At 45.6% G+C, this 24,439-nt stretch overlaps 1 protein-coding gene across 1 annotated transcript in view; it reads left to right on the top strand.

Moving 5' to 3' along the window:
* The first annotated feature begins 16,168 nt into the window (after positions 1 to 16,168).
* The window catches only part of CHRND (cholinergic receptor nicotinic delta subunit), a 76,204-nt gene continuing 67,933 nt past the window's right edge, over positions 16,169 to 24,439 (top strand). The window contains exon 1 of the mRNA XM_078667943.1: positions 16,169 to 16,325. Within this exon, the coding sequence (XP_078524069.1) occupies positions 16,274 to 16,325 (52 nt within the window). The 5' untranslated portion in view covers positions 16,169 to 16,273. The remainder of the gene's footprint in view (positions 16,326 to 24,439) is intronic.

Genomic DNA, 24,439 nt, shown 5'->3' on the forward strand with positions numbered 1-24,439 from the left:
CACCATTTTTATCTGGAGCAATGTGGAGAAGTTGGATGTTAGGAGTTGTGTGGATTCCCACAACTTTTGAGACAGAAATGAAAGGAACATTTCTTGATTTTTGCCAAGGTTTGATGTTTGCAGAGTATTCTGGGTTAGAAAATGCAATGGGGCAGTGCTTCATTTGAGCTATTGGTTGCAGGTGGGACCAGCTCTTATTTTTCCTCATCAGACTTTGACCAAGAGCAAAAGACAGAAACACACATATTAGGGAAATAAGGAGGAAGAGAGAGACAAAGAAACAGAGATAAGGAAAGAAAGCAGGAATGAAAAAGAACCCGGAAGAGCATAATCAAAGGGTAGAGAGTGTCTGGTGTTGGATGAAATAGGCAAGAGGTGGAATCAAGATTGTGCAGCATTGGTATTCACCCCCCACCTTCCATGGTGCCAGCCCTGGTTTCGGAGCACAACTTTGTGTTATTTATTTATTTATTTATTTGGGGCAATTTTTAGAGCGCGCAAATACCCGAGGGTGTCTCGGCGCTGTGTCAACAGAACTCTCCGTAGGAAAGGAAACTAGGCATGGAATAGCCATGTTTTCAGAATTTTTCTGAACTTAAGCAGGGTAGGTGCACACTTAAGGTGGAGAGGGAGAGTATTCCACAGTCTAGCTGTGGCAACGGTGAAACGTTTGTCTCCCCAGTTAGCCCTTCTTGTGCGGGGGACTGTTAGTAGATGGGCAGAAGATGAACGCAATGTTCTTTGCTGTTCAGGTGGACGAAAGGCTTGTTTTAGAAATAGGGGGCCCTGGTTATGAATGGCTTTGTACGCTATGCACAAGGCTTTAAATTTGATGCGGCTCCTTACCGGCAACCAATGCAGCTGTTGGATGTAGGGGGAGACAGATGCAAATTTAGGAATGCGTAGCAGGGTCCTAGCTGCTGCATTCTGTACAGTCTGTAATTTATTAAGGACCTTTTGTTGTGCATTTAGGAGTAAGGCATTACAATAGTCAGTCTTGGAGAAGACTAGCGTGCTGACTAAAGTTTTGCCTGCGGAAGATGGTAGGTACGGAATGAGTTTTTTGATTTTTTTTAAGGTGTGGAAGGCAGATGAGACCACTGAGTTTGCGTGCTGCTGGAAGGACAGTTTGTTGTCGAAGATGACCCCCAAGTTTCGTACCTTGATCACTGGTACTGGAGGTTGTCCCAGTTGTTGGGGCCACCATTGAGGAGACCAGGTTGGTTGTAGTCTCCCGAATGTCATCACTTCTGTTTTATCAGAATTTAGTTTGAGGCAGTTTGATGACATCCAGGAGCTTATTGCTTCCATGCCAGATTGGAAGTTTGACGCTACTGTTTGGCCATCATCGAATACGGACAACACCAGCTGTGTGTCGTCTGCGTATGTAGTGAGAGAGATACCATGGGACTTGATAACCCTCGCTAAGTCAGACACATATATATTGAACAGTGTCGGGCTTAGCGAGGATCCCTGTGGTACCCCGCAAGGCAGGGAGAAGGTCTGGGAAGTGTATTGTCCCAGCTTCACCGTTTGTAGGCGGTTTGACAAGAATGAGGCCAGAAGCTCCTTAGCCTTGTCCCTTACTCCTATGGCCGCGACACGGTCGATCAGAGTGGCATGATCGACCGTGTCGAAGGCTGCGGACAGGTCTAAGAGTATGAGGATTGCAGCTCCTCCATTGTCCATAGTGGATCGAATCTCGTCCGCTGCCTTCAGGAGAGCTGTCTCTGTGCCATGTCCCTGACGGAACCCGAACTGGGTATCATCCAGTAAGTTGTTGTTGTGGATGTATGTTGCCAGTTGCTGGTTCATAATCTTTTCAAAGATTTTGGCCGGAAAAGGAAGGCATGCAATAGGCCTGTAGCTGGATGGAAGAGACGGGTCTAGACTGGGTTTTTTGAGTAGTGGCTTGATAATGGCTTCCTTCCATACTGAAGGGTAGGTGCCGGATGTGAACATTGCGTTGCAGATCGTAGTGAGTGACGGGGCAACAGCTTCTGGGATACGGTTGAGAACCGCAGGAGGGCATGGATCAAATGGGGATCCAGATTTGGTTCTGGCGATAAGGGGTTGAACCGTATCTTTCGTAATGTTTTCGAAGGCTGGGAAATTAGGAGAGTTATTTGTCGTAGGGTGCTCGGTAGGGGATAAAGAAGGGTCAGGTGCAAAAGTGGAAAAAATGGCTCTGACCTTGTCTTCAAAAAATTTGGCCAGTGCATCTGAGAGGTCCTGCGATCCCTCTGAGGGGGGTGGGGGAGGATTGGACAGGTATGTTACTACCTGGAACAGTTTTCCTGATGAATTTTTAGCCTGGTTGATTTGGTTGGTATAGTAAGTGGTTTTCTCGGAAGTGATCAGTTTTTTATAGATGGAAAGGGCGTTTTTGTAGCTGATCTTGTCTGCGTTATTATAGTGTCGACGCCATTGTCTTTCTAAGTTCCTGCAATATTGGCGCTGCAATCTGAGTGATTCCGAGAACCAAGGGGCTGAATAATGCTTTCTGTTCCTGTTAGATGTTTTTGTGGGGGCTAGTTTGTTACAGGCTGCGTTCAGGATGTTTAAGTATGTGGCTGACGCAGCTACAGGGTCTTTCTTGTTTAGCGGAGGGCTGTCCCGTATGATCTCAGTGAGCTGGTCGATATTAATGTTTTTCCAGTCTCTGAATTTTATTGGTCCAGAAGTAGTCTGGGAGGGTGGACAAGGAGTAATGGGGACTGAAAAACAAACTGCCGAATGGTCTGTCCAAGTTAGAGGAAGAACATTATTGATTGTAATATCTCTGTCGTTGGTGAATAGGCCGTCTAAGGTATGCCCTGCTGAGTGGGTAGGTGATTTAACAATTTGTAGGAGGTCTACTGACTCCATGTCACCTAATAATGTTCCTGTATCAAGGTCATCATGAGATTCGAGATGAAAATTGAAGTCACCTAATACGGTGAAGTGTTGGGCTCCAATAGACATCTCAATGATTTTGTCTACATTTGAGAGAAATTTAGATCTGGATCCTGGGGGGCGGTAAATTAACAAACCTCTAAAGGTAGTTTTGCTGGAGGTGCGTATGGCAAAGAGGAGAGCTTCACACTCAAGGAGGCTAGTTTCTGATGTTGTTACTTTTAGGTGCTCTTTATGTATGATTGCTATTCCTCCGCCTTTTCTTAGGGGTCTGTTTAGCTTGCTTACACAGTAATTGTTAGGCATGGCATCTCTGAAATCAGGTCCAGAGGATTCATTTCCCCAGGTTTCGGTGATAAATAATAGGTCGAGGTCATGAGAGTCAATGAACTCGGCGATTTCCATTTTGTGTTTGGGTAAGGAACGAACGTTTATTAAAGCTGCAGACACTGTGGGTATGGAGGTGGTAATGTCTGTAGACGGTATCTTTATGCATGTAGGACATATAAGCGGTCCAATGCAAGAGTCGTAATTACAGAGGGGTATGGGATGGGCTATTTCGGCATAAGGTTTATAGCTCCAGAGTTCTGCGGAGGAGTAACATAGCAGAGGAGTATTGATGGTGGGTCGTGGGCCAGGCAGAACAGGGGGGGTGGCCCCGGGCCCGTCCTCGGCGCGGACGAGCGCAGACGAGCTTGCCTTATGCGCGCCTTCGGCGCGCAATCGTCGCGCCCGCTGCGCTCGTCCGCTGCGCTTCCGGTTCCTGTACATGTATATAGAAATGGAAGGGTGGCTGTGGGCGTGATCAGCGTGAAGGGGCGTGGCTTGTAGCCGAAGGGCGGCGTTGCTATGGCAACCCTCTCCGCATCAGCAATTAATCTGCTGGGCGGAACGGGTGCGAGCAGTGAAATGGCACAGTTCAAATTCAACACAGTAATACAAGCTAAAATCAAGTTTTTAAGATCAGTTTAAAAATAGCAGCGAGCATAAGATCTCCCGCCTCACGAGAGAGTCTGAGCGACAGCGCTAGTGATCAGCGCTTCGCTTTTTAAGGGCTGGATGTGGGCGTGATCAGCGTGAAGGGGCGTGGCTTGTAGCCGAAGGGCGGCGTTGCTATGGCAACCCTCTCCGCATCAGCAATTAATCTGCTGGGCGGAACGGGTGCGAGCAGTGAAATGGCACAGTTCAAATTCAACACAGTAATACAAGCTAAAATCAAGTTTTTAAGATCAGTTTAAAAATAGCAGCGAGCATAAGATCTCCCGCCTCACGAGAGAGTCTGAGCGACAGCGCTAGTGATCAGCGCTTCGCTTTTTAAGGGCTGGATGTGGGCGTGATCAGCGTGAAGGGGCGTGGCTTGTAGCCGAAGGGCGGCGTTGCTATGGCAACCCTCTCCGCATCAGCAATTAATCTGCTGGGCGGAACGGGTGCGAGCAGTGAAATGGCACAGTTCAAATTCAACACAGTAATACAAGCTAAAATCAAGTTTTTAAGATCAGTTTAAAAATAGCAGCGAGCATAAGATCTCCCGCCTCACGAGAGAGTCTGAGCGACAGCGCTAGTGATCAGCGCTTCGCTTTTTAAGGGCTGGATGTGGGCGTGATCAGCGTGAAGGGGCGTGGCTTGTAGCCGAAGGGCGGCGTTGCTATGGCAACCCTCTCCGCATCAGCAATTAATCTGCTGGGCGGAACGGGTGCGAGCAGTGAAATGGCACAGTTCAAATTCAACACAGTAATACAAGCTAAAATCAAGTTTTTAAGATCAGTTTAAAAATAGCAGCGAGCATAAGATCTCCCGCCTCACGAGAGAGTCTGAGCGACACTGGTGGGAGCCTTGCAAGTCACACAACCCAGGACTTCCCTCTGTGTTTAGATTTACAAAATGTCAGGGGTTGCTAATGTTCCCTCTGAGCTAGCTGGTACAGGCCTAAAATACTGCAGGCATCACAGATGACAATTTGGTATGGGCATGTGCAAGCATTCTAGGGCAGTGGTTACCAAACTTTTGACTCCTGAGGACCTGAGGACCCCCATTGCTGAGTTTTCATTGTCACTTGACACTTTTAAATACTTATCACCACATTTTTAATAATATACATATCTATACTAATTTTTGATAGGAACAGGATGCCTCCTGCAGTTTTGCACATCCTCCGCATGTCAAATTCTGCATTCGTTGTTTCTAAATGGAACGCTTGTTTTTTTTTTTATTCCCTTTCTCTTTTTAGTGCTAAGTCATTTGTGTTCTGCTACTTTATTGTATCTTTGCATGTTAAACATGTTGTTTTATTTAGATTTTATTAATTTTATTATTATATTTTCTAAACTTGCACTATTTGCCGTTTTTGTAAAGGATTTTAATTAATCTTACAATAAAGTTGTCACCTTACAGAGTTTTCATTGTCCTGAAGTCACTTCTAGCCCAGCAGTTGTGAAATAATACCTGTTGCTCAATGTTCATAAGTGAGGCTGGCATCAATGTGGGGACCAACTTTAGGATAACCCTTTAAGTGTCTTTCTCACTGTAGATTTTTCCTATCCTAAAAGAGAATGGGGTTGAAATGTACTAATAATTTGTGCTGGGTTTGTGTCCAAAACATCACACAAACCTGGCACAATCTCTTATGTTGGGATTTACTGTCTAACATAAAGTCATGACTTGCATTGGAAAGTTGCAAAAGTTACCACAAAGTAGCACTAGTGCTAAACTAAGTGCTATTTTATGATACTTCCATTTCAAGGAAGCATCTCATGCTTGGTACAAGGGTGTCCCCCCCCCCAAATGTCCATGTGTTTTGATATAAATGCCTATCTACCATTTGTATACAGGGATTTGCACTGAACAATTGTGAGTCCTTGAGGTAGGTGTTACAATGGAGCACATTTTCAAAGTCTCCATACTTGTACAGAACACGGAAAAAGTGTGAAAAGTATTAAAATATGTCAAATCATAGTTTTTGTACAGGAAGGGTATACCTCAGTTACAAAACCTATGCTTGATAGAACCCACACACCCTTGTTCCAAAACAAAATGTTAATTACTTTTAAAATCTCATGTGTATGACTTTTGGAATGCACATGTGTAGGGGAAGTAATGCAACAGACTTATTGGACACTTACATTTCTAAGAAACCATTCTAATAATTATTGTACAACACCCCATACTCAAGTGCATACAAATCCACTACTCAAGTACAGACTCAAACCTGTTGGATTTAGCACAAGCAGTGGTAAAAGGTTCAAAGAGCAAATGCTATTAACAACATATTCTCAAGTGAATCAAAACTCCAAATTTACAGTTAATGAAACCTTTTGTATATTAGAATACTGAACCCCAAAGCCCTTTGCTTGTAAGTTGTGAGGCAACATCAAGGCACCAACTATTTTGCTGTCCATTCACATTCCTTTCATGCACTACAGACAAAGCCATTCACCGAAGCAGCAGACCCAACACAACATGAAGTGTGTATCGACAAAATGTAATTCAAGGATTCATCACATCCATATGCCCACAAAACTGAAACAGCATTCACACCACCACTCACCCAGTGATTGGCCAATTTAATGGAAATATACCCCCAGCAAACCACTATATAAATATTGCCAGCCAATAACTACATATACTTCCAGCCAACAGCCTCACATACCACCAGCAAACAGCCACACATATTGCCAGTAGTAGTAGCAGTGGGTGCTGTCATCTGTGTGTCACCTACGTTGTCATCTGCTGTCCACCTACTAGGCAAAGAGGCATCGACTACGCTTGGACTGGATCTTTGTGTCTCTGTCTCATTTGAAGTCATCACTAATACTGTGCAGGTACTAGGGGCAACTTTACTAACACCAACCCATGGCAGGCTGCTTAGGCTCAGGAAGACTTGTCTTTTATGCACATTTTACACACTTAGAGGCTAAATCTAACTTTTCCCATTGCGTGGTAGTAAGGTGACAGTATCTGATCAGGGTTGGACTAGCCGTAGCGAGCACCGGGCATATCCCCAGTGGGCCGCCAGGATGGGGACCGGTTTTGGACCCCTGGTGGGCCTTTTCTGTTATAGGGAGCCGACAATATTCGACCCTGTAACAAAATCGGCTGAATCCGGCCCTAGAAAACAGCTAAGCCGCACTCACCCTGTTCCCTCATGGGGGGCTGCCCGATCAGTTTTCCAGGGCCGGTTTTGGTTCCCAGTCCGGCCTTAGTCTGAGGATGTCTTTGTGTATGAGAATGTCTTTGTTGACCCATACATCGGCCAGTGTGAAAATAAATACATTTGAAAACTGGGATAAAAATTCAGGTAAAGACATTCCTAAGTTTCCAGAAGAGCACTTCCAGAAAGACTAAGAGGGCTTATCACATAGAATATTCTATCAAAACGCAGTGGATTGCCTGTCCTCCATCATCTGCAGTGCATGATTGTAATTCACTTGTAACTTACAGTCAACATTTTGACAGAGATGGAAGGCAGCAAGCAAGCCATAAGTATGACTTATGTGAGTGGAGGTGGGTGTAGGGATCTTGGGTCACTCCTACCTTGACCATCTGTCCTCTACGCACATGGGATTCTTATGAAAACAAACCTAGGCTGAGCTTTGATGACTTGTTCATGTCTCAGTGTCACTCAGAGTCCCACCTAGTTCTATGTGGGTGCCCTGTGCCACAGTACTTAGGAAGACTTGTCTTTCATACACCATTAGCACACTCCCTGCATTAAATCTAACTCCATCCAAGGTATAATAGTAAGTTGGGTAGGGGGAGCTGAGGATGCCCTGCTTCTCATTACGCAGACAGTGTGAGCACATCTGCATTTAAAAAGTGGGGGAAACATGCTAGGGCAGACTCTGCAAAGTTCCCTGAAGAGCACTTCCAGAAAGACTAAGGGTCAATAGGGTTGCTTAGACAATGTACTCTGTCAAAACATGGCAGAAGTCCTGGCCTCTGTTATGTGTTGTTTGTTGACTGTAAGGCACTTGTAATACAGTGGACTGAGCACCTGGCATCTTTTGCCAGAATATGAAGGTGGCAAGTAAGTCTCAAGCAAGACACATGTGTACATATTTACTGGATTCAATAAAGACAGTTTAGTAGGAAAAGCAGTCTTGAATGATGGTACTTTTTTGGTTGAAAACTAAAAGAAAGAGTTTTTAAATTAGATAAATTCATTTGAAGGTTTGCTTTATATGCCTCGGAGTTAAATTCCGCTCCACTCGTAGAGTTTGTAGAGTTTTTCCCACTCCCCGCTCCATGTAAAGCGGAGTTTGGACCGGAGTATTTTCCTCGCTTCCCAACATTAAGTTGGCGTGTGCGAGCGAGGAAAAACTTACGCCAGACCATCTCCCAGCGAGATTTCTCAACGCGGGCAGTCGCGGATGGGCCCCACCGCTCTCACTGTGAAACCTTCGATTCGCGTGGAAGAAGCTGCCACTTAAGTAGAGAATCTAATCGAGCAGCAGAAGGAATCAGGGCCCTCTTGCGCTGCACATGGTGCTGTTTGCGCTGAATTTCCAGTGCGGGACAAACACCTTGTGCTAAAAATCACTTAGCTAGTCAAGAAATGGGACTTGGAGGGAAGGTATCCATGCACAGCCATTTCAAATCACATACTTATGATTACTCTAGTTGCTCCACTTCTGTCAGACTCCTATAACTTCACATTTATGTGGCATAAAGTGAGTCAAGTTGGAAAACAAAAACCAGGATGACATTGCCACTGAGGACAGTAATATCAACTCGACCGTATATTATTTTCTTGCAGAGACAAAACTCTGAATCAGTGATACAGAGTACTCTTTTTCTCTGTCGGAGGAACGGGGTGTGCAAAGTACAGATCCCGCAGCCATGCAGCAGCTGCCATAAATTGATTAAGTAGAGATTACTCCTTCTACGGCAGTACAACTTTAAAAAATGGATAACTAAACATCAAGGAAGGACACCTGTGATGGCCTGACAGTAGATTGGACACAGATTGTATGCTTCCAACTGGATCAAATGGGGAGCCAACTTCTTACGTCATGTGTCAGTTTTATGATTTACATTAAATAGTTGAAGTACCGGGTCAATCGTATCCACTCCACCCATGTACTTTTTGTAATCAAGTATAGAGTTGGGCTTGTAGATGTCTGCCAACTGACTCCACATTGTGACTGAAGAACTGTGTCCATTGTAAATTGTAGTGAACGTATGCACTTCTTGCCTGAAGTTGACAGTGAGCAGGTCATTGTAACACAAATCATCAATTGGTGGAGGGAGAAAGAGTAGAGATCCTTTCAATCTCCTTTCAATAATTATAAATCAATGTGGAAAGGATCACTGGTCCTGCATAACCAAGGTCTGCAGGTGGATCGGTAGGTGTCTCCCAAATAAAAGACCCTCATACACGTGTTTTTTCAGAGTCGTGTAGCGGTATATGATGTGTCCCCGCTTCTTGTAACACGTGTCCGTGCGTAATCCTTGGGTCAGTTTTTGTTTGCACCCTCCGCCAGGAGGTTGTACCATTGGTTAAAACAGTAGTGATGGTGAATAAGTGAAATAGTGCTATAAAGGTGTTCTAAAATACCCGGACAGCCAGAGATTCAACTTTAATATTTCTGGATTCGGGTAGAAGGTTAAGGCGTGTCGCTATGGAATTATTTAGGAATTCTAGCGCACTAATCTTGTGAGGTTAAAAGTGGTCGACATGTTTCAGCCTTATCTGCCTGTTGGTCAGTCGGCTTTCCTCAGGACCATAAAGTGATTAAGTGAAAAAAAGGAAAGGAAAAGGTACATTTGTAACCTGATTCGTTTTGTGGTAGTAGGTCACATTGTACCTCTACATTATGTAAGACTTGGGAACCACGGCAGTTAGGGGGAGGCTTCACTCTAGCCTTCAAACACCCGTCTAGCAGCTTGTGCTGTCTCTGCCCTTGGTGACCCGGAATCAATTGTGACTGAAGAACTGTTTCCATTGTAAATTGTAGTGAACGTATGCACTTCTTGCCTGAAGTTGACAGTGAGCAGGTCATTGTAACACAACACACAGCTTTGGGCTTTTTGGAGCTTCTTACAAACAAGCTCCCAAGGGATTCTTCTGTGGTGACTTTGAATTATACCACAAACCACAGCGCTGACTTTATAAAGCTTGCTGAATAGCTAGACTCTTGTATAGAAGTTGCCTACATAAAGTTTATAACCTTTTTGCACCCCTAAATCCTCTCACTTACTCCATTTCCAATGGTGCCCCTCATGTAAATATTGCAGCCCAGGGATAGGAGGAGAGGAGTGGAAGGGCCAGGGGCACAAGTATACCAGCACTGCAGATATAATAACAGCTGATGGCGCTGATGCGGTAAACATCCTTTACAATGCAACTGTTACAACAAAGTACCTTTACGACGCAATCATTACGACGCAACTTTTACAACGACTTGCGCAATGGGGCGCTCTAGGATAGGGAATAGTTTTAATTTACTATCCAACACCTTCCCTACTATCCACGGGGACTGGAGTGGGAATAGTAAATTAAACTATTCACTATCCAGCGCCCCCCAACGCAAGTCGTTGTAACGACTTGCGTTGTAAAACTTGCATTGTAAAGGCATGCGTTGTAATAGCATGCGTTGTAATGTCATACATCCTGCTGATGCGCATCAGATAAATGCTGCTAGTAGGTTTTGAGGCAGTCACGCTCCTGTTTATTGCTGTTAATTTTTAAATGCCTACACTTCGTTGTGGATTTTAATGTATTCCTGTTTCTTTTAATAATACGCCGTAATTAGATAGTACTTCTCACCAAACTGTCAGGGCTGGGCATACTGTTAGAACGCATTTGTACCTGTGTGGGTCTTGCTGCCTGGGTCTTCTTGCTCCTTCGCGTTTGTTCCCCGGTCCACCACAGCTTTTGCTGGTTATGTGGAGGGAACACTTACGCCAGATTTGCCCTCACTTCTGCCAGGGCACTTTACCGACGCCATCTTGTGTTGGAGAGGGTCTAGTCTCTGCACAAGTATACCGGCACTGCAGATATAAAAACAGCTGATGGCGCTGACGCGCAGCGGACGTGCACAGCGGGCGCGCCATAGGCAAGCCCATCTGCGCCCATCAGCGTCCGGAACGTGTCCAGCGCCAGCCATGCTTCCGGTTCACATTTAGATAAGGTATTTTCTTCCATCTCCTTAAAACAATTAAATACCAAAAATCAGTGTGGACGTCACCTGGATGTGGACAAATTTAGAGGCCCTATTACATGTAGAGAATGTAGAGTACAGCTTCTGCCTTTGCAATTTAATCAAGTAATGCCAAAAAACAAAATGGCCCATTATGAAATGCTAATGAAGGGGGGCCTAATTAATGCACGCTCCCTAGTTAAACACGCATTTGACATCAGGGAACTTATCATTGATAATGATTTAGATTTCCTATGCATTACCGAAACATGGCTAAAGGAAGACTGCAGCCCAGATATTGCAGTCTCCCTACCCCCTAATTACACAATCTGTAGGAAAGATATAGAGGATGGTAGGGGGGGGGGAGTGGCTATCATTCACAGAGATACTCTACTGTGGGAGAATTTTATTGTACAGGAACTCAAGGGAGCCGAAAGCCTTGGTTTCTGTTGTGCCATAAATGGATCAACCTCATTCGCTGGAGCCTTAATCTATCGCCCTCCGGGCAACAGTGGTACGTTTTTAGACTCTAGGAGAAACTCTTGGCCAAGCTCTGCTTAGATATGATATAACTTTACATTGATTGGGGACATAAATCTCCACTTAGAATGTGGCAATAACCCTGGGGTACTACATTCCTGGAAATTATAACTCCCCTTGGTTTGAATCAATTAGTTCAAGGCCCGACACATAGGGCAGCACACACATTGGATGGTGTTTTTTCAAATTCTCCCTCAATCCAGATAGAGGCATCTATCCCTCAGGCATGGTCAGACCATCATTTCATTCCCTTGGCCATCCCAATATCCAAGGTGCCATAAGCTTCTAATAATAGCTCTATAGGGGTTCCAAAACGGAAATGGCATCTGCTAGCTACTAATCCCAGCTTGTCCAAAATTGCCCAAGAAACAATTCCTACGCTTACTGGAGAGCCAGCGGGAGACTCCCATCATTTCCAAAACCTGGATGACGGCCATAAGTGATGACCTAATGCCTCTAAAACACTCCTCCAGTAGAGGCAAAATAAAATCACATAATGATCCATGGTTTACTAAAGATCTAGCGAAGCTCCAGCTACACAGTAAACAACTAGAACGTAAATGGAGAAGGGGCTATGAGATAGCTAATCTACAGATCTTTAAATCATACAGGAAGCAATACCATACAGCTATCAAACTTGCAAAAAAAGACTATTTTGGGAATAGAATAGCTATGGCAAAGCAAAATCAAAAAGAGATATTTCCTATCGTAAATTCTTTTATGGATCCTAAAGCCCTTCACTCAGAAGTCCCTCCCTCTCAATCTCTCTGTAATGACATCGCTACATTTTCTGAGGAAAAAATCATCAAGATCCAAAAAGACTTTGGAGTACTAAGAACAGAAGAAGTGGTGAACGAGTTGGGATCAAATCACAGGCAGGATAGACCCTCTCTTCATACCTTTCAAACAGACACACAAAGCGATCCTAGCGTGTAAATCAGGCTCCCCACTGGATGCTTGTCCACCAATGATATTGCATCACATTATGGACATAGTGAACCCCGTGAATAATGGGATTGTGAATTCCTCGCTGTCCTCTGAAATAGTGCCTGATGAATGGAAATTTGCGATAGTCAAGCCCCTAAAGAAAAAACAAAATATTGACCCTTCCAATTTGTCTAATTATAAGCCCATATCATTACTGCCAATCTTGGGTAACATTACCGAAAAAATGGTCTATAAGGAATTCTCTAATTTCGTTGAATCAGCCCAGATCTTCCATTCTCAACAATCTGGCTTCCGCCCAAAATATTCCATGGAATCAGCCTTATTGGAGATATTTGACACTCTGAAATTCATTACAGACCATGGCAGGAAGGCAGTGCTGATCCTTATAGATCTGTCGGCCGCTTTTGATACTATATCTCATAACATCCTTCTGGCCAGATTAAAATCTTGCGGCATCTCCAACACAGCTCTGGCCTGGATCACATCCTTCCTGTCCAATCGGAGGCAGGCAGCCTTCCTTGGCACTTTTCTTTCCTCAGAATGTACTATCAACACAGGAGTCCCACAGGGGGCCTCACTATGTCCAATCCTGTTCAATATATGTATGGCCCGCTTATTTCCCTTATTTCAGCCTACGGGATTGAGATAACATCCTACGCTAATGACACTTAGCTGATCCTGTACCTTGAGGAAATCTCAACAGAGGCTGAAGAAAATTTTAAAGCCTGTCTCACAGCATTCATCACATGGATGAAAAGCAACCATCTTCATTGTAATACGGATAAGACAGAGATCCTGTTGATCGGGAAAGACAATACATTTCAACCAAAAGATTGGTGGCCGGAAGAGGCAGCAGCTCCCCCAGCCACAGTGTACGTGGCCAAAAACCTGGGGGTGTGATTTGACTCCTCTCTCTATTTCAAACATCATACCCTTAAGTTGGTGGGTACTTGCTTTGGCCTAATTAAAACTATGAAAACATTCTTTGAGTTGATTCCACTGGCTGCAAGGAAAACAGTGGCTGGGGTGTTAATACTCTCATGCCTAGACTACTGTAATAGCCTACTATCAGGGGTTAATAAATCAACTTTGAAGAGACTACAGGTAGTACAACACGCAGCTGTTAGACTAGTTTTGAAACTTCCACGTAGGTATTCATCATCAGAAGCTCTGAAAATTATTAATTGGCTCCCGCTACACAAGATAATTCTTTTTAAACTCTTGGTTATTATTTTCAGAGCTACCAAATTGGACCAGAATATCTCTCTAGGAGATTCACACCATACACCACCGGGGGGATACTTAGATCTACATCTGCTAACCTCCTCAAATTGCCTGGCTTTAAACTTAAAACCAGGGGAGGGAAGACTGCCAATGTATTAGGTGTAAAAGCATGGAATATCATACCTAACATTTTGAGAATTATGGTATCAGAAAAACAGTTCAGGAAAGCTCTAAAGACCTGGATCCATGGAATAAGTGATGAATCTTGTCTTGCCCTTATTTAGGCTCTAATTTCTCACTAGTTTGTTTGTTATCTGTATAGCGCCAGAAGGCTCCTTTGGGAGCGACAGTATGCGCTCTATAAATGCCACATTTCATTTCATTTCATTTCATGTGCGACCAGAGTTAAAATGGCTGCCATATTTTCCATTCCTTGGGGGCTCAATCAGCTTACCTTTGAAAGGAAAAATTCAAAACTATGTATATGCCACTGCCCCTATGGGGGTCGGCCTATTTCAGGGGGGCTGACCATCCCCACTCCAAAAAAAACCACAGATGTCCTTGATGTCCAGTGAGGATTCAGGCTAGTGAATCATTGTGTGTATGTGATCCACCAACAGGAATCCTTTTACGAGAGGTGTTGCTGGAAGGAGAGATATGATGCCGGCTGGGAGCAGATATTCCATAGAGATATCCCGCGATTGTTCACAGAGCCTAACTTACATACTCCTCGTTGGCACAATGTCATCATTGATCGGTGGAAGGAGGGGTGAGTGCGGGTGTGGATGTAATTCCGCATTGGCCACCATACATATTCCCACTCAGGGAAGCCTCCATTCCAAGCACCAGAGATTCCCTCTTATCCCACCCCCGTCATTGGACAGACTGTTCACGTCCACCGCACTACTCAGGGAGTACAATGGGAATAAACGCTTCATCTACTGCACTAGAGGGGCTAGTGAGGCCTTCATTCACAAACTACCCAGGACCAGCCAGTTGTTGGGCATCATGTGGTTTGTCATGGGTTGCACCAGCCTCAAACAGTTGCAATTACACCTAGTTGAAAATCTGTCTGTTTTTCGTCAAGACATTTTTGAGATTCGTCAAAAAAGTCACCAAATGATGCTGTTATAGTGAAATGTGATTTGCCATACCCTTATGTCACTTTTTTAGGTGAATATGCAAATAGCGTAAAAAATACCTTGGGCCTCATTTATGAGGCCATGTGTCACTTTTACGCCGCCGGTGCGTCACTTTTTGTGACGCACCAGCAGCGTAAAAAATGTGCCTTGTTGCACCATATTTACAAAGTGACGCATCTAGGTAGATGCGTCACTTTGTAAACCCCTGCGCTACATTATACCTACACCAGGTATAATGTATGCAGGGGTGGGCGTTCTGACTCAAGACAGGGTCAAAGAAGTGACACAGTGAAATCTATAAGATTTCACTGCACCACTTCTAGGACACAAATGCGTCGATTTCTTACGCCTGTCTCACAGCAGGCGTAAGACTGACGCAGGCCCTTTCACATGGGGCTTGCCCCATGTGAAAGGACGCATTGCTGGAGTTGTGTCACTTTTGTGACACACTCTAGCAATATGTCACTTTTGGCCCATACTGAGACGTCAGAAATACTGACGTTTCTGTATCTCCTTGCTCCATGATGCGTCATACTCTAAATATGACGCATCATTGGTGTCGCAAGGAGGGCGCAATGAAAAGTGACGCATCGCTGTTTTCACGCAGCGATGTGTCACTTTTCATAAATGAGGCCCCTTGTGTGTTACCATCAAGAGACTGGTTCAAGTTTAAAATGTCTGTCTGTAAAACATCCCTCTGGTATATAATTTGTCAGGACGTTATGATACAAAATGAGAGGTTGAGTAAATAAACATTTTTTTAAAGTGAAATTGCATAACGCATAATTTCGAGATATTTCATTCATTTTTGGGGGTGGGCATAACTTGTGGGCAGGTTTAGAAGCGTGTCTAAAGTGGATGCCACATAATTCCACTCCACAAATCCACTCCAGTCCAGACACACAATTACACACCACACAATTACACAACTAACTAATCCAATCCAACCCACATACTTCCACTACACACCACATACATACATTCCAACTCACGTAGGTAACTAACATAGCCATTTTACAATGCCTATAGCTCTAACTCAAACAAACGCCAGACCGCTTGCATTTCCAGTGCTTGTTTTCTCCTCGCCATGCCCGGCAGCTATGAAGGCCCGGCTCCTTCGCATGCCTGGAGGCGGATGAATGGCATTCCTCAGTCTCTCCAGTGGCGGGCCGAGCTGGCAGCCGTTTCTATTTCCATCCCAGGCCTCCACCTGCCCCCTGGCTTCCTGCCCCTTCCGCCTGGGCACCTGCCCCTGTCCGTCCCCGGAACCCTGGCACTCGCCACTGCCTGCCCCGGCCTTGAGGAGCGAGGAACTGAAGCAGGGAGGCCTCGAACCGGAGACCGGGCCCCTCACGTGAGAGACACCCGAGCCGCGCCTCGGGCGCCATGGGGAAGGAGGTGCTCGGCCTCGGCCTGCTCTGGGCCTTCTGCCTGAGAGGTAGGGGGGACGGGGGCAAAGAGTGGGTGCCAAGAACCACCCCTGTCTAGAAATGTGTGCTGTGGTGAGAGCTACTAGGATAGCTCAGTGGGTCAATGTTTGGGCAGCTCGGAATCATGGAAGGATGCATGCAACTAAATGTTTTATTTTCTCGAGGGTTCTAAAAACACCCCAGAATGAAAACAAGTCCTGTATAGAAAATCTCTCGCGTTGCCCGGTTCCATGCGCTCGTAGGGGTTCCATTCCATTTTTTGTTGCATTCTGTTACTTGTAGTTTTAATTTGCACCGAGGTAAAGAGGACTACAAGCACTAGAATGCAAAGGAACTATTGGGACTAGATCACCCACTCACATATGGAGCTGTGGGACTTGTGAATTGTGCGCTATTTTACCTTTCCCCCAAATTGAAATGCATGAGGCACTCGACAGATAAGATAGTTCGACAGACTAATGTACCTGCTGCGTGCTAAAAGTACTGAGTCGCTGCTGGAAACCATGGATGTTGAGACGCATAAAAAAACTTATTGTTATAGTAGCGGTGCAGCAGACATAGAAAGAGGAAAACGTCACTTGTGGTTGTTTTTGTGTATTTCCCTTCCTCCAGAAAAACAATCATCCCCTCAATGCAGGCACCCTTGCACCGTGGTGTAATGGTGCCTGTGTTGGCGCACGGCAGCCTATTGTGCGCCACCCCAGGGGGAAAGGACAGGAATGCGCCATATCTCATAGATACGACTCATTCCTGCCCTTTTCTTTTGCCATACGGCAGCCTAGCAGGAAGGCCTGGTGCGCTGCCCCACGGCAAACACACATAAATTAGGCCCAATATGTTTTATATTTCATTCTAATTGTGGCCGCCCTACTTCATCTAACTGTGTGATCCTGGGCATGCACTTTATTTCCTTATATTGCAGGCCAAAATTTGGAGCTCTTACACATACTCTTGAGTGCCACATAAAATATCTGTTGCTTGTAATGCATTTGGTAGGACTATGAGTTGATGTACTGCACAATCCATCCGCGAGGGGGCGCTAGTGATTTGTATCACTGTGTTCATGGTGGCTATCTCACTGGTGGGCTCTAAACAGTCTCCACATCAAGATTTATCCCTCTAAAGATGTTTGGTCACACACTGCCACTTTGTATGTGGAAGGAAAATTATGTCACCTGTAACTTGAACAGTTATGTGTGATTAAAAGTTGTGCAAACAGTAATGAAGTTGCATATTTAAATCCATATTACTTGTGATGGATGACATGTACATAAATAAAAGCTTGCCCTTGCTTGGATAGCGCCTTGGGGTGATGAGCAGAAAGAAAATTGGTGCCCCCACTGCCATTGGTGAACAAAATGATACAGCAGGGGGCACCTTCTGTGTTCACAGGTTAGTTCAAGTTGGTTACGTTTGAGCAATGACTGGTGTCTGAACAGAACAAACATGTCTGCCCCCCCCCCAACTCACTTTATCTAGTCACAGCTTAGCTCCAGGGCTTATTTTGTGAAAAAGTGAGTACCAGGCCCCTCATCAAGGGGCCACTGTAGCTTGCACCCCCCATTGCTCCTTCCAGCGCTGCCAATGACAGTCCCAACACAAATACTAACCATCACAGTCTTACCAGTGTGACAATTCAAACTTTTCCAGACCCCCAAAGCTATTAGAATTTGTTTGGTAGAAGGCAATACTAATTTTTAATGCATATTGAAGTAATAAACAACTGTTGTTGTGCTCATCTCTAATTTAGACAAACAGCGCCACCATGGGGCAGACTGTCAGGAGTGCAGGTATTGAAAATTAAGTGCTGGTGCAAAGCACTGTTATGTTATGTTAGGTTACATGGTATGTGTAGAGCACGCGGCTACTCCTGGAAGTGTCCCGGCGCTAGCATAACCCCATAACAGAGAAGTGAAACACAACATCAGGCACCTCCGTTTTTAAGATTCTCCTGAAAATAGGGAAGGCGGCAGGCTACTCCATAGCTTCGAGGCTGCCACCTGAAAGGAGCGTCCCCCCTTATGTGACCGAAAAAACTTTGGCACGATCGTCAGGCGCTGGGTCGAAGACCGCAAGGTTCTGGATGGTGTATGGGGCTGAATTCTTTTCTTAATATAAGGGACCCCAATGTTGTAAAAGGCTTTGAAGGCCAGCACCAGGGCTTTAAAATTTACCCTTTTTCGCACTGGGAGCCAGTGCAGGGACTTCAAGTAAAGGGTCATGTGTGTCCTGGGTCCGACCATAAGTACAGCCCTTTCCGCCGCGTTTTGTACCACCTGCAGGCAGCCTAGGAAGTAATCAGGAAGGCCCAAGTACAGCAAGTTAACCCAGTCCAACCTTGACGTAATCAGGGCTTGGACCACAGTTTTCCTATGTGAGATTGGAAGCAAGGGGAGGAAGTTACTCATAATTTTTAATAGCCCAAAACAAGTGCCGGCAACTGATTGGACCTGGGAATTCATGGACATATCAGCGTCCAGTTTCAGCCCGAGGTTTTTTACGGTGGGGACTGGGCTTGCTGGAGGGGACAAATTCTGGGGCCACCATTCATCGCCTGGAGTATGTTCAAAGAAAATAATTTCAGACTTTTCTGAGTTGCATAGCAGTTGATTTTGCCCATACCAGGCGAACACCTTTGCCAAGCACGTGTTGATTTCATTTCCTCTTAGCACCTCATCCTTCTCACAGGTATACAAAAACTGAGTGTCGTCGGCGTAGGATATTACTTTTGCCCCATGTTCCTCTGCCAGAGGTGCAAGGGGGGGGCATATATATGTTGAACAAGGTTGGACTTAGAACAGAACCCTGTGGCACTCATACTTTCAACGGAGGGATGAGGATCGAAAAAGGGGGGACCAAACTGTTTGTTGGCGGCTTTCCAAGAAGGAAGAGAACCATCTAAGGACCGTGCTCCCAATGCCGCAGCCCTGAAGTCTGCTCAGAAGTTCGTCATGGGGCACGGTATTGAAAGCCGCCGAAAGGTCCAGTAATATCAATACAGCTTTTCCTCCTCTATCAAGAGTAGTTTTAATCGTCTCTGAGACTTCCAATAAGGCCGTCTCCATACTAAAGTTGGCTCCAAACCCTGACTGGCTCGGATGTAGTAAATGGGTTGCCTCTGCAAAATCAGTGACTACAACAGTCACATACTTCTCCAAAGCTTTGGAGAAGTAAGGCAGCAACGATATTGGAATATAATTGCTGGCTACCAAAGGATCAGCTGAGGTTTTTTTTAGGAGCGGGAGGATTTTCCTGTGTTTTCTGCTATCAGGCATAAATCCCTCAGACAAGGACAGGTTCAAAACCCGGTTGACGGCTGAATTCAATACCTCAGCGATGGATGCCACATTTTTGGCAGGACAGGGGTCCGAGGGAGAGCCGGATTTCAGAGCCTGCATTATTTTAAGTGACGTGGCCAGTGGAAAGGGAGGGAACTCCAGAAGGGTCTCATCTAAAATTGAGGTGCCAGGGGAGGACAGGCCAGTATTGCCCTTGCCAGCTAGAGGCAAATCCCAAAGCAAATCCTGGATAATTTAAATGTAATTATAAAAGTATTGCGCAATATGATTCGTCCATTCATAAGTAGGTGTGAAGGGGCTCTTTATCGCATTGGGGGAAGAAAAGTCCTTTACAATCTTGAACAATTCCCTGCTGCTGTTCCCAGCTTGTTCAATTTTTGAGGCCAAAAAATATGTTTTCCCTCACAGACTTTGCCATAGTGGGCTTTCAGCACCAATTTATAGGTGATTTTATTCAGGGGATCACATCTTTTCCTCCATAGTCGTTCTAGACACTCAAAAGTTTATGTGTAATTGGCTTATACCCAATTGGCATAGGATACCTTACTTAGAGCTCCCTAGTATATAGTACCATAGTACCAGGGCCTGTAAGTTAAAGTGTCCCTCGTGGGCTGAAGCAAATATTGTGTCACTGTCAGTGTGAGAAAGTAAAACATGTCTCCCAGCCTGCTGCTGCAGATTAGTAGAGCACGTTTAAACTGCTAACTCGCTCTGCCATTTCAACTAATGACAAAGCCTAGAATATATATATATATATATCGCACTCAACATGAAAGGAGAATTGTTCACTCTCTCAGGTTTATGCCGGAGTGAATTTATTTAACAAACTGTAATGCGTTTCAACAGGCTAAGCAGTCTTGTTCACACAATTTATCATTACGAAATGCAGCATCATTATGCTGTTCAGGAAGGAGGCACGTCTGATTTCGATCTGGAGTTTGTTCCAGATCTTGGCCGTGGTGTAGGAGAAGGCTCTTCCACCTGTTCTGGCTTTGTGGATGCGCAAGGTTTCGGCAGGGCAAGGTCGGTGGATTGGAGGTTTCTCTTGGGGACGTGGAAGGAGAGCCTCTTGTTGAGGTATTGGGGTCCGTTGTTGTGGAGGCATTTATAGGTGTGGGTGAGTATCTTGAAAGTGACTTCTTCTCTACGGGGAGCCACTGGATGTTGCACAGGTGTTGGGTGATATGCTCGCATCGAGGGATGCCGAGGACTGGTCTGGCTGCGGTGTTCTCTATGGTCTGGAGTTTGTGGAGCAGAGACTTGTTGATCCCAGAATAGAGGGTGTTTCCGTAGTCCAGTCTGCTATTTATGAGTGCATGTGTGATGGTCTTTCTTGATTCAGGGGGCATCCATTTGAAGGTTTTTCGGAGGATGTGGAGGGTGTTGAAATAGCTGGGGGCAGCGGCATTGACCTGTCGAGTCTGATGCCGAGGTTTTGGGTGTGGTCCGTGGGGGTGGAAGGGCTGCCGAGGGTGGTGGGCCACCAGGTGTTGTCCCATGTGGAGGGGAAAGGTCTGAGGATGAGGACCTCTGTCTTCTCCGTATTGAGCTTCAGGCAGCTGCTGTTCATCCAGGATGCAACGTCCTTCATTTCTTCCTGGAAGTTGAGTCTGGTGGTGACGAGGTCCTTGGTGGGTGAGAGGATAAGCTGGGTGTCATCAGTGTAGGATGCTATGCTGAGCTTGTGCTGTCTGAGGATGGTGGCTAGGGGGCCATATTGATGTTGAGAGGGTGGGGCTGAGCGACGATCCTTGGGGCACTCAGCAGTGGATTTTGGTGTGTTCGGAAAGGAAGGATGGAAGTCTGATTCTTTGGGTTCTGCCGGCGAGGAAAGAGCGGATCCAGTCAAGGACGGTTCCCTGTATGCCGGCGTCGTGGAGTCTGGTGGTGAGTGTGCGGTAAGAGACGGTGTTGAGCGCTGCAGAGAGGTCAAGTAGGATCAGGGCCGCGGTGTGTCCTTGGTCGAGGAAGGTGCGGATGTCGTGTGTGGTGGCAAGTAGGGTGGTCTTGGTACTGTGATTGCTTTGGAATCCGAATTGGGAGGGGTCAAGGATGGAGTTTTCTTCGATGAATGTTGTATGCTGGTAATTGACGATCTCTGTGACTTTTGCCGCGAAAGGGAGGAGGGAGATGGGCCGTTAGCTCTTGTGGTCCGAGGGGTCTGCTGATGGCTTTTTGAGGAGGGGTCTGACTTCTGTACGTTTCCAGTCGTTGGGAAAGGTGCCGGTCTTGAAAGTGGTGCTGATTGTGCGTCGTAGTTCGGGAGCAATGGCGGCCCTGTGGTAGATGTGTGGGGGCAGGGGTCTGTGGGGGCCTCTGAGTGGATGCCTTTCATGGTTGAGGTGGTGTCCTCATGGTCACCGGGGTCCAGGAAGAAATGGTAGGCCAGATGGCGTTGCTGTAGAGGGAGGTGGTTCTGGTGTCAGGTGTCAGGTCCTTGAAGTTGTCATAGAGGTCCTTGATTTTCTGATGGAAGTAGAATCCAAGCTTGTCGCAGAGGTACTGGGAGGGGATGATGTCCGTGGTTGGTTTCACTGGGGGCTTGGTGAATTCCTGGATGACGCTGAAAAGTACCTTGGAGTTGCTAGAGTTGGTGAGGATCTTGTTTCGGATGAAGGTCCTTTTGGTGGACCTGATGCATTGGTGCTATTAAGTCATGGCGTTCTTGTAGGCTGTGAGCTTCTGGCGTTTTGCTGTTTCTCCGGTTCTTCGCGAGATGTCTGCAGGTGCATCTTGACTCTTGGAGGTCTGTGGTGAACCAGGTGGCTTTCCTGGGGCGTTGTCTGTTGGAGTTGCATATCCAGTCCACTTTTTGTGTATCCCCGTTCACTTCTGCTTAGCAATTGCGCCACTTCAGCTCTCGTTTAGAGGGTTGGTGGGTCTTTGTGTTCAGCAGGATGGGGTCTCCAGCCCCAAGTATAGGAGTCCACGAGGAGTCAACCTTCACCTACAGTGCTTTAAAACTACCAGATGTACTCCTTCTGATGATGTCACTCACCCGAGATGTACAACCATTTGACCGCCTCCCTCTTACACCTGCATATGGTGCTTCAAAAGGTATGCCTCTGCTAAGTACCGGGTGCGCCTGCTCATCTTCTGCGTGGTGGATTGGCATAGTGGCTTAGGTGTCAGAACAGGTTGAGCATTGCCAGTCGTGTATGAAAGACGCATAACTAGGACATTGGCATCATTACAAGAAACGGAACCAGTGGAGGGTACCCAGGCACCTAGAATGGGCTTTGAACTGAGTAGGCGCTTGATTAAAATCACTAGGAAAGTACAGACGATAGCAGGTGCAATTTTTCTGGTGAAACTGGTGCCCATTCTTGGGAAGGACAAACTGGTTTGTTCTTCATGTTAACTTGTTGATCAGCGCGTGCATTTAGGACGGTTGCTGGAGGGAGCTGGTGGCATGGGGGAGACTTTTAGATTCCATAATTCAGGCTTCTTCAATAAGTAGCTCATGAGCTACAGGCAGCTCTTCCACTACTTGTAAGTAGCTCTCCTGTGTGCAGTCCAGCATGCTAAACTTGAAGTTTTTGCTTGGCTGAATTAACACATGTATACCAAAATTGTAAAGTTTGTCCTCAAGATGAAAATTAATATATTTTCAGAACTCATATGCTGATGTTTGGAGAAGAATGGTTGAGTTCCCAAAATATATTTAAAGCTAATATTTGAGTGATAAATAATGTGACGTTTTTGGAAAAATTAACATTATGACCTTTGCACTGGGGCATTGCAGCAATGGTTATTGTGTATTACTCATATAGATGCATTCCACATTGGCAAAGCCTTTTTTGCATTTCTGCATCCAACCCTGCAACATGCACTGATGTGTTCACTGCTGGTAATTTGCATAGGGGTGGCCACTAATGTAATCTTGTCTGATGTGGTCAGCATTACAACATTAATATTCGTGGCTCAGGAATATTTCAATTGAGAATAAATAGCTTGTACTTCAGAAAAGGTTGGAGGCCACAGTCCCAGAGAATATGGCAGGCGGAATTAGGAAACAAGTTTCAGATTGTTTAGGCGATCCCAGAAAAAGGATTATTTAATATTCCGTTTTATTTCTTGAAATTCTATGTTTCCAGTTGAATGTCCTAGTTGATTCATATGTAAAAAAATTGCAGGGGAAGATTGTAGGTCAGAGTAATGGTGATGCATTTGTAAAAACAGAAGGAAGTTAGTGTAGAAAATTTCGATCTTGGCTTATTACCAATTTATCGGTTCTGGTCAAAATTGTGGAGAAATCTGGGATTACCAAAAGCCCTTAAGAGCAACAGCAGCCTGGCTCCATTTTAATCTGGTTTTCACCTACAATATAACACAGATTGAACCCTATTAGCTCTTTAGGGTGACGCATTTTAGACCCCAGCAGTGTTCAGGGGTAAGTGGAGGAGCGTCACCCCACTTGCCAAAATTGGTCAGGGAAAAATAAAATGATAATAAAACAAAATTATAATTTTATTTTCCTTTGGCTTACTAACCCAATGTCAGTGTAGGACGGGCCCGAACTTTGCAGGGTGAAGAGTGATGGGCACTTTAAAGTGCGCATGTTGGTTCGGAGGGCCACCTTAGGCCGGCCAAATAAATAGACATGCGCAATTAGGTTTCTCCAAACCAGCTGTGTTGCACATCCAGGTTGGAGAAAAAGTACAGACTCCCAGGCACTGTCTGAGCGGCCAACCAAGCCACTCAGACCAATCCTGGCGTTGCTCTCATGCTGTTGAGATCAGCGCCGGGATTGGGTGCGGAGCCTGTGCCCCAGTGACTGTCGGGAGGAGAGCCGGAGAAGAGCACTGAGGCGGCCGGCATTG

The sequence above is a fragment of the Lissotriton helveticus genome, chromosome 11, assembly GCF_964261635.1.
Source record: "Lissotriton helveticus chromosome 11, aLisHel1.1, whole genome shotgun sequence".
NCBI classification, from domain to species: Eukaryota; Metazoa; Chordata; class Amphibia; order Caudata; family Salamandridae; genus Lissotriton; species Lissotriton helveticus.